Source organism: Nanorana parkeri, unplaced genomic scaffold, assembly GCF_000935625.1.
Source record: "Nanorana parkeri isolate BGI_ZX_2015 unplaced genomic scaffold, ASM93562v1 scaffold191, whole genome shotgun sequence".
NCBI classification, from domain to species: Eukaryota; Metazoa; Chordata; class Amphibia; order Anura; family Dicroglossidae; genus Nanorana; species Nanorana parkeri.
The window spans coordinates 1,068,274-1,081,195 of NW_017306459.1; the positions used below are offsets into that span (position 1 = coordinate 1,068,274).

General features: G+C 45.2%; 1 protein-coding gene across 1 annotated transcript in view; it reads left to right on the top strand.

The window, feature by feature from the left end:
* Nucleotides 1-432: 432 nt before the first annotated feature.
* Nucleotides 433-12,922, top strand: part of GAREM1 (GRB2 associated regulator of MAPK1 subtype 1) — a 118,322-nt gene continuing 105,832 nt past the window's right edge. Inside the window, exon 1 of the mRNA XM_018555317.1 lies at nucleotides 433-602. Within this exon, the coding sequence (XP_018410819.1) occupies nucleotides 491-602 (112 nt within the window). The 5' untranslated portion in view covers nucleotides 433-490. The remainder of the gene's footprint in view (nucleotides 603-12,922) is intronic.

Genomic DNA, 12,922 nt, shown 5'->3' on the forward strand with positions numbered 1-12,922 from the left:
ATATGCCATAAGGAAGGTGCAGTGCGCCATGCTGCCACTAGGGTGCTGTAGAGAGCCAGCATTCCATATCCCAGATGGAAGGTGCAGTGCGCCATGCTGCCAGTAGGGGACAGCAGAGAGCCAGCATTGGCCGCCTGCTCCCAGTGCACACTAGCCGCTTGTGGATGTCAGGAAGTGTTCCTGTTCCAGGCTGATTTTGGGCTGGGGAGGCGGGCTCCCGGAGCTGCACGGGCGTCTTCTACACCCTGTTGATTAGTCAGTGTCGCCAGCGCTGGTATGGTGTTTCTTAGCCGACTCAGGAGCGGAGTAATAACAAGAAAAGTGTCCGGGAGATCGGCAGTGCGGGCTCTGTCCTCTGTATATATCCAGCCGGGGAGATCATGAGCAGCAGCTGAGCACAGTGTACGATCGGAGCCCTGCAGGGCACCGCACAGCTCCCCTGGAGCCCCTATTCCTGGTGTCCCCCCCTGGCAGGGGAAGGGGGAACAAGATGGACCTTTCAGCCCCCTCCGTGAAGGATGTAAAGTGGAGCTCGGCCTCGTTCCCCTTGGATCTGATCGTTAGCTCCTACCGGCTGCCCCAACTTGTCAGGCTGGACGGTGGTAAGTGAATGCATAGGGGCACTTACACTGGTGTGATCGGTGGGGTGGTGTGGATTACTATTGGCAGTGTGTGGTGTCTGTGCCCGATCCGGGACCTTTAATAGAATAGCAATGCAGCAGATGTACCATTATGAGGACATTGCTGTACAAGTCACACTGATGATGGCTCAATGTGACACACACCGACCAGGGTCTGCCTGACCAGTGTCCCTCTATGTACTGCTGATCAAATTTTGCAAGGCGGCTGCCATGTTGCTGTAATAAATGACTCCATGGGGCAGAGTGTCATGGATGACGTCTGGTGACATGAATGGAGGAGAGCAGCTTCTGGGTGACACTTCATGTCATCCTCTCCAGGCTCCTGTCACTGACACTAATGGCTCATATTATGTTTGTATGAGATCCATGTGGAAGTGTCACAAATAGTAAGTGTAGGAAACAGCAGATGCAATCATTGACCTGGAACGATCATCATCTGCCGAATAACAACCTGAAATACAGTGCTGATGATGGTTGTATTGGAGTCTGACTAGGTACAAATTCCCATGGAGCCTCCCTAGTGAGGTCCCCTCCCAGTGTCAGTGTGTATTGATTGGTGTGCATTGGGGAGCCTCGCAGCGCCGGCGCGTGGGCATTGACAAGCTCCCCACTGACAACATCCCTGTACTGAGGACACCCTCACATTTGTTGACCAGCTCCGCACTGCTGACACCCTCGCATTTGTTGACCAGCTGCGCACTGCTGACACCCTCGCATTTGTTGACCAGCTCCGCACTGCTGACACCCTCGCATTTGTTGACCAGCTCCGCACTGCTGACACCCTCGCATTTGTTGACCAGCTCCGCACTGCTGACACCCTCGCATTTGTTGACCAGCTCCGCACTGCTGACACCCTCGCATTTGTTGACCAGCTCCGCACTGCTGACACCCTCGCATTTGTTGACCAGCTCCGCACTGCTGACACCCTCGCATTTGTTGACCAGCTCCGCACTGCTGACACCCTCGCATTTGTTGACCAGCTCCGCACTGCTGACACCCTCGCATTTGTTGACCAGCTCCGCACTGCTGACACCCTCGCATTTGTTGACCAGCTCCGCACTGCTGACACCCTCGCATTTGTTGACCAGCTCCGCACTGCTGACACCTACAATTAGCATTTCTGCTTGAAGGGTGTCATCAGTGCTGGGCTTGTCAACCAACATTGAGAAGCTCTGCACTAAAGACATAGTGAATTCTATGTCTCCTGGTAAACATGCCCTGGAACATAATTTAATGTATACAGGGGCACAAACGCTTTAATTGCTTTGGACTGCCACTGGCTCCAGGTCCCTCAGCACTGCTTTCCCAAACTTCCTGTCGGAGAGTTAGCTTGCTGAGTATCTGGTAATAAAGAGCCAGCGCAGACGCCATCAGCTGTCCTTCAATTATCAAGGATGAGGTATCAAAGGAGTGGCTTGCCATGGGGCTGAGTGTTTGCATGGACGTGCACAGCCAGCCAGGAGGGCAAATGTAAGTGTGGCTCCGTCGGACCCTGCAAGGGAAAGGAAACATCCTAAATCAGGTTATCACGGTCAGTGCTTGGGGGATTCGGAATGATCAAGGAGCAGTACACGCTGTGTGGTAATTCAGCAGCATTTCAAATGGATAATAAAGTATCCTTTAATATCATTTAAGTGTTGTCATGCTGACATTCCTCAGAAAAAAGGCTTTATACAGTCTTAAAGTGCACTTGTGCCCAGACTATGGACATTAATGGTTTTACACATTTGTAAAGTGTATCTAAACCCAAAAACAAAAATGTAAAATATTACCACTTCCCAATCTTTAAATTTGGTGGCTGCATTCGTTTTCTACTTCAGGCTTTTTCTTTTACTTTCTTTTCACCTAGTGATCCTGCCAGTGATCCATGCACTTCCTGCCCTTGGGTGACAACGTTCACTCAATGTACTATATCTATGGAGAAGCAGCGTTGCCCCTCTAGGTCAGGAGATGTGTTAAAAGAGTTGTAATGTCCCAGCACATACTATCCTGTTATAACATCAGCCTTGTAATAGGAATACATAATGGAATTGTTTTTGATAATGCAATCAAAGCATTTTTTCTTTATTTTTGCCTGGTGATCAGGCCAGTAACGCACTTCCTGTCTTAGGGTGGCTACGCTCAGTCCCCCACTGTATCTAAGGAAGAGCGACAGTCACCCATGGACAGCAGCATTGTCAACCTGTGGAGAGGGGAGTGTTAGATGGTGTAGCAGTTGTAGATGAATTTGAATAACAAATGTATTCTGAACTCCATATAACACTTTTTAAGCAGTTACACTAACAGTTTTGTTTTTCCTTTTGGGATAAAGGTTTCACATAAATGGATAGAAGCTGACCATTGTAAGCACCCCAGTCAGTGTTTATATGGTTTGTCTCAACCCTTCTACTACCGCTTCTGCTGGACAGCTTGGTCTGGTAAAGGAAATTAAAGGAGAACTATGAGGTGAGGTCACTCAGCCTCATAGTTCTAGCCGACCTGTGAAAATGAAACCGTCACAGGTCGGCTCAGTAGATCGGGAAGTGAGCGAACACATAGCGTCGCTCGCTCACTTCTCGATCTATCCCTGCAGAGAAGCCGTGACTGTCACTCACGGCTCCCTGCAGGGATTGCCCCCCTCCCTGTCCAATCCTACAGCGCTGACTGGCGAAACTGACGGGGAGGGGGCGGGCACAGCTGGCTCTGCCTCTGGATAGGCAGAGCCAGCTGTCAATCCCGCAGCTGGGTGGATCCAGACAGCAATGTCGGGATCCATCCCGGCTGCGGCGTCTCAGCTGTAGCTTGCGGTATACTGAGCTTTGGGTGACGACCGCAATGCTGACACCCTCGCATTTGTTGACCAGCTCCGCACTGCTGACACCCTCGCATTTGTTGACCAGCTCCGCACTGCTGACACCCTCGCATTTGTTGACCAGCTCCGCACTGCTGACACCTACAATTAGCATTTCTGCTTGAAGGGTGTCATCAGTGCTGGGCTTGTCAACCAACATTGAGAAGCTCTGCACTAAAGACATAGTGAATTCTATGTCTCCTGGTAAACATGCCCTGGAACATAATTTAATGTATACAGGGGCACAAACGCTTTAATTGCTTTGGACTGCCACTGGCTCCAGGTCCCTCAGCACTGCTTTCCCAAACTTCCTGTCGGAGAGTTAGCTTGCTGAGTATCTGGTAATAAAGAGCCAGCGCAGACGCCATCAGCTGTCCTTCAATTATCAAGGATGAGGTATCAAAGGAGTGGCTTGCCATGGGGCTGAGTGTTTGCATGGACGTGCACAGCCAGCCAGGAGGGCAAATGTAAGTGTGGCTCCGTCGGACCCTGCAAGGGAAAGGAAACATCCTAAATCAGGTTATCACGGTCAGTGCTTGGGGGATTCGGAATGATCAAGGAGCAGTACACGCTGTGTGGTAATTCAGCAGCATTTCAAATGGATAATAAAGTATCCTTTAATATCATTTAAGTGTTGTCATGCTGACATTCCTCAGAAAAAAGGCTTTATACAGTCTTAAAGTGCACTTGTGCCCAGACTATGGACATTAATGGTTTTACACATTTGTAAAGTGTATCTAAACCCAAAAACAAAAATGTAAAATATTACCACTTCCCAATCTTTAAATTTGGTGGCTGCATTCGTTTTCTACTTCAGGCTTTTTCTTTTACTTTCTTTTCACCTAGTGATCCTGCCAGTGATCCATGCACTTCCTGCCCTTGGGTGACAACGTTCACTCAATGTACTATATCTATGGAGAAGCAGCGTTGCCCCTCTAGGTCAGGAGATGTGTTAAAAGAGTTGTAATGTCCCAGCACATACTATCCTGTTATAACATCAGCCTTGTAATAGGAATACATAATGGAATTGTTTTTGATAATGCAATCAAAGCATTTTTTCTTTATTTTTGCCTGGTGATCAGGCCAGTAACGCACTTCCTGTCTTAGGGTGGCTACGCTCAGTCCCCCACTGTATCTAAGGAAGAGCGACAGTCACCCATGGACAGCAGCATTGTCAACCTGTGGAGAGGGGAGTGTTAGATGGTGTAGCAGTTGTAGATGAATTTGAATAACAAATGTATTCTGAACTCCATATAACACTTTTTAAGCAGTTACACTAACAGTTTTGTTTTTCCTTTTGGGATAAAGGTTTCACATAAATGGATAGAAGCTGACCATTGTAAGCACCCCAGTCAGTGTTTATATGGTTTGTCTCAACCCTTCTACTACCGCTTCTGCTGGACAGCTTGGTCTGGTAAAGGAAATTAAAGGAGAACTATGAGGTGAGGTCACTCAGCCTCATAGTTCTAGCCGACCTGTGAAAATGAAACCGTCACAGGTCGGCTCAGTAGATCGGGAAGTGAGCGAACACATAGCGTCGCTCGCTCACTTCTCGATCTATCCCTGCAGAGAAGCCGTGACTGTCACTCACGGCTCCCTGCAGGGATTGCCCCCCTCCCTGTCCAATCCTACAGCGCTGACTGGCGAAACTGACGGGGAGGGGGCGGGCACAGCTGGCTCTGCCTCTGGATAGGCAGAGCCAGCTGTCAATCCCGCAGCTGGGTGGATCCAGACAGCAATGTCGGGATCCATCCCGGCTGCGGCGTCTCAGCTGTAGCTTGCGGTATACTGAGCTTTGGGTGACGGGAGAATGCTAGTTTGTGTTCTCCCGTGACCCTTAGGAGAACTATGGGGAAAAGCCCTGACCCAATAGTTCTCCTTTAAGACATAGTGGTCGGATCAGCAGGTGACAAATAAAGGAAAAAAAAGCAAACAAATGCAGTCACCAGACTTAAGTATTAGTACGCTGCAATATATTCCATTTTTGCGTCTGTGAAAAAAAAAACTACTACAAGAGAATGATTACTTTGACCTTGTTGTGTTCATGTTTATTATCTTGATGTTAAGAAATAGAAGTCTAAACGATTGTAAAAAGCCTCTGTAAACTGCACTTGTTACATAACTCTGCCATGGTATAGGTGTGTGATACTTTGTAGCCAGAGAGAGAGTCACCTCATGACACCTGAAGTCATTGCTCATTGTCCCAAGGGACATGCTTTTCCCCAGATAGATAGTAAAGGAGATTCTCTAAGAGCGACAGAGGTACATATTTTGGAAGTTCTGTAGAGGAATGCTGGATTCCCTGTCGGGTTTTTCTTTTCTGTTTCCCTGGAAGATTATCGGTCACTTCCTTTGGTGATTACCTGCTGCTCCTTGAATGAGAAGAAATGCACTGTAGCTTTTGGCCTCTCTGGTGTGAAAGCAGAACAGCAGATGTGTGTGTGCAGACAGTAAAGGTCCCTCAATGATCTCGATGACCAGGGAATGAATGAATGAAATAAGATATTAGTATTGTTAATAATAGAACCAATATATAGCAGTGATTACATATACATGGCCAGAGAATTCAGCAGTGACCTGATTAGCACTGATAAATGTCATATAATACTGACAGAAAGCCATTTGTCCCATAGATGAAAGAGCCCAGGAAGTGAGATGTCAGTAGCTTTGTGTCACCTTCCCCATCCTTTGTATAAAGCCCTTAAGATGGTCGTAAACAACTCATTAAGTGTTGACAAGTAGCCCTAGTCTTTTATAATCGCTTCATTGTTACAAAAAGATCAGAAGTAGCCACATTCTCACTTGGACTTTAATGCCGTGGACTCTGTAATTTGAAGTCGACATGGATAGGAGAGGCCTATCTAGATTAGCAGAAAAAGCAGCCAGTGCATGGACGTGGTTGAGGAAAGTGACCTCGGTGCCATCCAGGACCTCCTGACATGCGTTTACAAACTGGGAATTTCTTAGAGTCTGTCTTTGCATTGACATTATTACACCCCTGCATACATGCGATGTTTGGAGCCTGCTGATGGGTAGCTCAGACATGAGAAATTGTAATGTGGGGTCGGCCAAGGTGGCGTTCCCGATGTCTGCAGTACAAAATTGGAGAAACTGTAGGCGGCTCTATTTGGCAGTGTGATGTGTGTTTTGCAGGGAGATCTATGTGATGGCAGCTTATGCTGTGAGCTACTTCTGCTTGTATAATATTTGGCCCACAGTTTTGTGTTAAAGGAAACCTGTACTACAGGAAGTATGTAGGCTGCCGTTGCTGGTTACCTGTCTGTCCTGGTAGTTCAGTGATTTTATTACTTTGAACCACTGAAATGGTGTAAGTGTGCAGACAAGGAGTAACGGAGAAAGCACAGAAGCCACAATCAGCCAGACAACTAGCATTTTCAGAAAGAGAAGAACTGCAATGCCAATGCAGCCTACATGTTGCCTTTAGTAGAGGTTTCCTTCACAGAGCAAATAATCAAGTTTGCAGACTGAACATGATTTCTGTTATGTAGAATGACACTGTTTTTAGTTTAGTAGATGTCACATGTTTTAAGGGCCAGCTCCAGCCACAGTAAAAAAAAAATTCTAGGGTAGACTCCTGATGCCCAACCTGTGGCTGAAGGGCCACATGCACTTGCTGTCTACCACTTTCACCCCAGAAATCTGTAGTGGAAGTGTGAAGGGGTAATTACAGTGATCCCTACTAGCTTCATGTAACATGTATTCAACCACCCAGCATGTCCACAGTCTCTGACCATCATTCTCTCTTGTATGTCCACAGTCTCTGACCATCGTTTCCTCTTGAATGTCCGCAGTCTCTGACCATCATTTCCTCTCGAATGCCCGCAGTCTCTGCTAGAGAAATCTTTTAATATGTGGAAAATTCACTGTATTTTACTTTTATTCGTGAAAAGCAGAGTACCGGGTTGAAAAGTATTTACTTGCCTTTGTAGCAATCCTACTTAAATATCATGAATTCTGAACACAAATGTGCGGTGACGGATCCTGCGCCAATGCCTCTCGTGCAACCTACGTGTGGCAAGTTGGCTTTGGTTGCCCTCTGATTGATCTTTCCAGTCTTCACAATATGCATTGTTGCCAATTTGCATAGAACAGGGCTCTACTAATCCCAGGATCCAGGTAGCTCCTTAAAAATGACAGTTGGAGGTTTTCTCTAGTTGTTGTCAATGGAGCTGACTCCAAACAAATCCTGCTGACTCCTGGATTGGACAGACGGGCTCCTGAATTCTAGATTCATTTGTCCATCCCTGGAATAAGAGCTGTGTGATCATACTTAGAACTGTATTGGTTAAGTTTGTCTCTTGCACATGTATGCTTACTGGAAACAAACAAAAAAAGATCTATGCAACACCATAGACTGACGTTGTCTCCCTTACGCCTCTGCACTCATGTTAACTAAACACGGATGTAAAGAGTTTAGCCTAACTTTGCAAGCATACAGAATGTTTCAAAGTGATTTATAAAGTGACGCAGGCAAGTGGGAGTTTGTGCTCCGAAATATGTAAGCAATTATATTTCCCCTCTCATTAGATTACATCATCATGTAACAATTTAACTGTGTTAACCTTCCATTTGGGAATGACCTTCGTAACCAGTTACATTTGAGACTTTATGTAACAGCAGGATCATTTTACAGCTTATTGGATTGTTCCACTAATATCGATTTGGTATTTGTCAGATTTCCTTGCTCCTAATACGGATAAAATGCTGATCTTTCTTTTTTTTTCCCTTTATATAATTTCTATCATTTTACAACTAAGTGCAATAGTTGAATAGGCCCTGCAGAATAATGTAACAAGTTTGTTTTCTTAGTTGGGCAAAAACACACAAAAGTTTGGCCAAAAAGTGAGCTAGTTTGCAATTCTTCCTCGGTCGTTAAGTTGTGACCTAAGTCACACTCCAATGGAACGCACAGCAGTGCGGGCTGCTGTGCTGTGATGGAGCTCCATCCATATGTGCATTGCTTGTACATCTCCCATGTGCACCTGTAGAGGTGCCGGGAGCCACAATGCGATGTCACTCCGGTCCAGGTACCTCCTATAGGACATGCAAGGGAGCTATAAGCAATGCACATATGGATGGAGCTCCCTCGCTGCCATACCCCCAGCCCACACCACCTCAAGTCAACATTTGGCGCCGGTCAGCATATCTTGAATAGTTGCTTGGTGTGAGAGGGAACAGTGCTGCACTAGGGGAAGGCTAGGGAGAGGTTGAGAAGCCTCTCACCTAGAAAAGTGGAAGCCATGCGGCGACCCACTGAACATGGGGTCGCGACCCACTTTTGGTTCACGACCCACCAGTTGAGAACCAAGGCTCTATAGCAAGGCTATGGTTTCTGTAAATGTCAAACCATTCAATTGTCTCTTCCTTTGCCCTTAATAATGGCAATGGAGTTCAAATTTTCTACATTTTTCCTAAAATCCTTGCAAAATGACTTGTGGATTGGTTCCCTGTGCTTCCAGAATGCAAGACCAAATCATAGGATCCTGTTTCATGGGATATGACATCCCTGGCACTGCCCTTAAGTTTACTGTACTAGCAGTTTCATCCAGGGTCAGATACAGGGTAAGATAAGCGTGCAAAACTGGAGATAATCATATCATTTTAGTAAATGCAGGACCTCCTACTTCTCATTTGGAAGGATCAAATTTAGTAAAATTGCCTACTGCATACATGCATATAGGTACGGGTGTACTCGCTTGCACACATCCTGTCTGCATGCAGAGACCCACATACGTACCTATGTATATGCTTGGATGAGCGTTTGCGAGCGTACAGTCACAGCCTGTCATGAATTTATACAGATGACTGAACACAACACCTGAGACTCCCAGGCGCAAAAATACAGCTGTTTTTTTTACAGTGTATTTCCCCCTGCGCCTGTGTGAATGAGCCCTAAAAGATGAGTAGATCAAGGCTGCAAAAATTGTGTTCAAATCTGAATTTTTTGTCAAGCTTGGTCCCAATGACAGAGCTTCCCTGTTGAGACTGGTCTGTCACATTAAGTGTCCATTGACACCAGGGTGAGTTACTGCGCTGATTTCAAAAGAGAGGTTTTGGGAGTTTTTTATTGCGTTTTAGCGTTAAAACGCAATAAAAAATGCCCAAAACCGCGCTGATGAGTGAGGTTCCATGGAAAGATGTATGGAAACCGCACTGATCAGCACGGCAAAAATACCGCAGGGAACAGTCCGTGCGGAGGGCGGTTCGGATCTCGCTGAGCAATGTATGGGATCGTTCATGACGGCGGATCTGCGCGGCCGAACCGGGGCCTTACATGGTCGGTAAGGGAGGCAGAAGAAGGTAAGTGGCTGCCTTTGAATCTACTGATTTTTGTTATATGTATTCTTCACTATACCCCCCGTTCACATCTGTGTTATGCATTGCTTGGGACACTGTTAGCTGCACTGCGGTGCCATTATTTCTTAATGGCGCCATCAAAGTTGTTGCATCACGGGAGACTAGTACGGAGCTTGCCCAGAATATGTTATCAATTTGGTTCTAGATGCATGAGATGGAAGTTTGACTCAGCACTGTACATGGGCTCGATATTAGTTGCTAATTGTTATCCTGAGAGGCAAAGGGGGGTGGGGGTACGTTGGAGGGTATCTCAGGGGGGGGGTTATGCCGGAATGTATAGCTAATGTGTTATTGACATATGTTATGCCGGAATGTATAGCTAATGTGTTATTGTTTGGGCACCTTGTTGGTGTCATGTTGTATACTAAAATATGCAAAATGAATAAAAAGATTTTTCAAAAAAAAAAGTTGTTGCATCACACCACAGTGCATGATAATGCATGTTCACTCCTCTTTAGTGTGATTTATATGCAGAGCTAAGCTCCCGTGCCTGTAGGTTCCATTGTGGCTGAACTGGATGCTAGTAGGCTTGACTACAACAGTAGCCATGACTCCGAGTTAATATTTCAGTCCCCTCTTATGAAGGTTTGTTTGTCTTTTTCCCATTTAATATTTTTTTATGACTCTCAGTGTTGGACAACTGTACTGCTGAACAAGTCCTGGTAGACAGGTAGCCAATGATCCTTTTAAAAATTACACTTTATTGAGGTTTTCTTTAATTGCTGTCAATGGAACTGGCTCCTAGAAAAAAAAATCCTGCTGGCTCTTTGATTGGACAGACTGATTCCCGAATTCCAGATTAATATGTCCACTATGTACTAGCATAATCAGTGCAATACTCCTTGATCAAAAACAAGGCATTGTTGTGTGTCAGCTGTACACTGAATCTAACCTCTAACAGTATATTTAGTAAAAGCAAGAACACTGTCCTCAGTTATAACTAGGAATCCACCAATACCGTTTTTTCGGTATGAAGTACCGATACCGGTACTTCCGCTAGCATGGAGCTGGCTTTCCGGGCAATCAGGAAGCCAGCGTCATGTTCCCTCACGGCACTGCCAGTCAGAGGAAATTTCCCTCTGACCGGAAGTTCCGGTATCGGATCATTTGGGCGAGTACGGGTACTCACCCAAATACTCGGTATCGGCACAGATGCTAATATCGGTATTGGTGCATCCCTACTTATAACGCGATATTCAGTTTTCTCAGTTGTAAGTGAGCTCTATTGTATCTTATGTTTCTTTATCATTAAGGTGTGTGCAGGGGCTTGACTGTAAATTTTGCTGTAGGTCAAGTCATAGGAGGACTTTCTTGTCCATTTATGGGATTTCAAAAGACCTTTCCATGATTACATTTCCAAATATCACAACTGCAATATTTCAGTACATTTTAGCTATCGATTTGAAAATGGGAACCGTCAGTAATTTTTTGACACCTGAACCATAATTGTGGTCTCTTTTAAAGGGACTCTATGGTAAAGTGACACATCTATGGGATTAGGCTTTCCTGGAATCGACTATTCTCAGAACCACCTAATATTTTTGGCCAGCCGCATTTACACCAGATGCGCAGTTTTCAACAAAAAAACTGGAACGGAAGTCAATGGGGGTTTACATTGCAAGTCAACGGGCCCTAAGTTCATGAATCACTTTAGCATTGTTGGCACATCCACGCTCAAATACAAATCCCCAGCCTTTTTTTTTTTTTGCGCTTGGGGGCAGATGCACTTACGCCATGTATACGTATTTGGGTTCTGTTGAAAAGGAATGAGAATGCACCTACACATGTTAATGCACATACATATGTAAAAAGCTGCTTTATGGAAGGATTTAACTTCTATATTGCTGTAAAACATTATCATCCAGGGCACTGTTCGTTTTACTGCCATCTAGATATGCCAGTGACTTTGCTGAATCTGCTTTATTTCTATTAGTACTGTACTTGTATTAATATCCTTCTGTTTGACCTACTCTCACTGATATAAATGGGATTAAAGTTTTGTGGAACATGGAGGAAAATGGATAGAACTATTGTCCACTGACAAGCATTGATTTTTTATAGTGGATGTGGAGAGCTGTTCCAGGAAGATATGCTGTTATTATATATGCGTTTCCTGTTCTTTGTCTCTTAGGATCCTTTTTATGGGATCAATATAGGGTCACTATCGCATGTGAAATCGGTATGATCATACTTGCTGCAATACTTTAGAGGGGAACCAGAGTGCACTTTGAGAAAATATTAGTATTTTTTTGCCATATGAAAGTGCTGTTTCAGTTATTACTTTATAGATTTGTAGGATCTTTCTCTATAAAGACTATCTCTGTTTCACTTCTGTCAAACTGTGTGCAGCCCAATTTTTATTACGGTTTCTTCTTTTTATTAATGAGTAAGGATTGGAATCCTTCCCAGGTTTATACTGCTATCTGTGGCTCTTTTAAGGTGCCCATACACTGTGCGATTATCGCACGATAATCGCGGGAAATCCTGCGATCATACGATAATTGCAAAGTGTATGGAAGGCGTGCGACCGTTTCTACTGTACGGTCGCACGTCTTTTGTCTAAGGAGCATGGTAGAAAACCAGCCGAGAATCGTACGATTTTCGGCTGGTTTTTAGCATGCTCGGGAGACAAATGCCGAACGGGCCGGTGTGCGCACGTGCACACTGCCCATTCAGCATTGCGGTCATCGGAAGCCCGCCCCTTCCGATGACCGCAAATTCCTGTCTGTGTCCTTGTTGCAGATAATCTCTTACTTCCTGTGTTGTAAAACCGTTGTCACTGGGACAGAAAGTGATGGAAATCTTTCTAATTCAGGAGCCCATGGATAGCAGTAGGATCCTGACAGAGGCTCTAATCCTTCTGCACTCTATCCAAAATAAAATACAAATTTTGAGTGGTCAAATACTTTAAAATGAACCTGTCAAATTCTAACAATGTTGCTGAAGTGAAGACCCCTTGTGTCGCCGGAGATTGCTTGTGATTTAGGGCTACTGTGTATGGGTGTTTATGATGGTTTCCCCTACCGTCACTTGTATGTAAGAAAATAAAATCTCAAATTGACCTTGACCAATT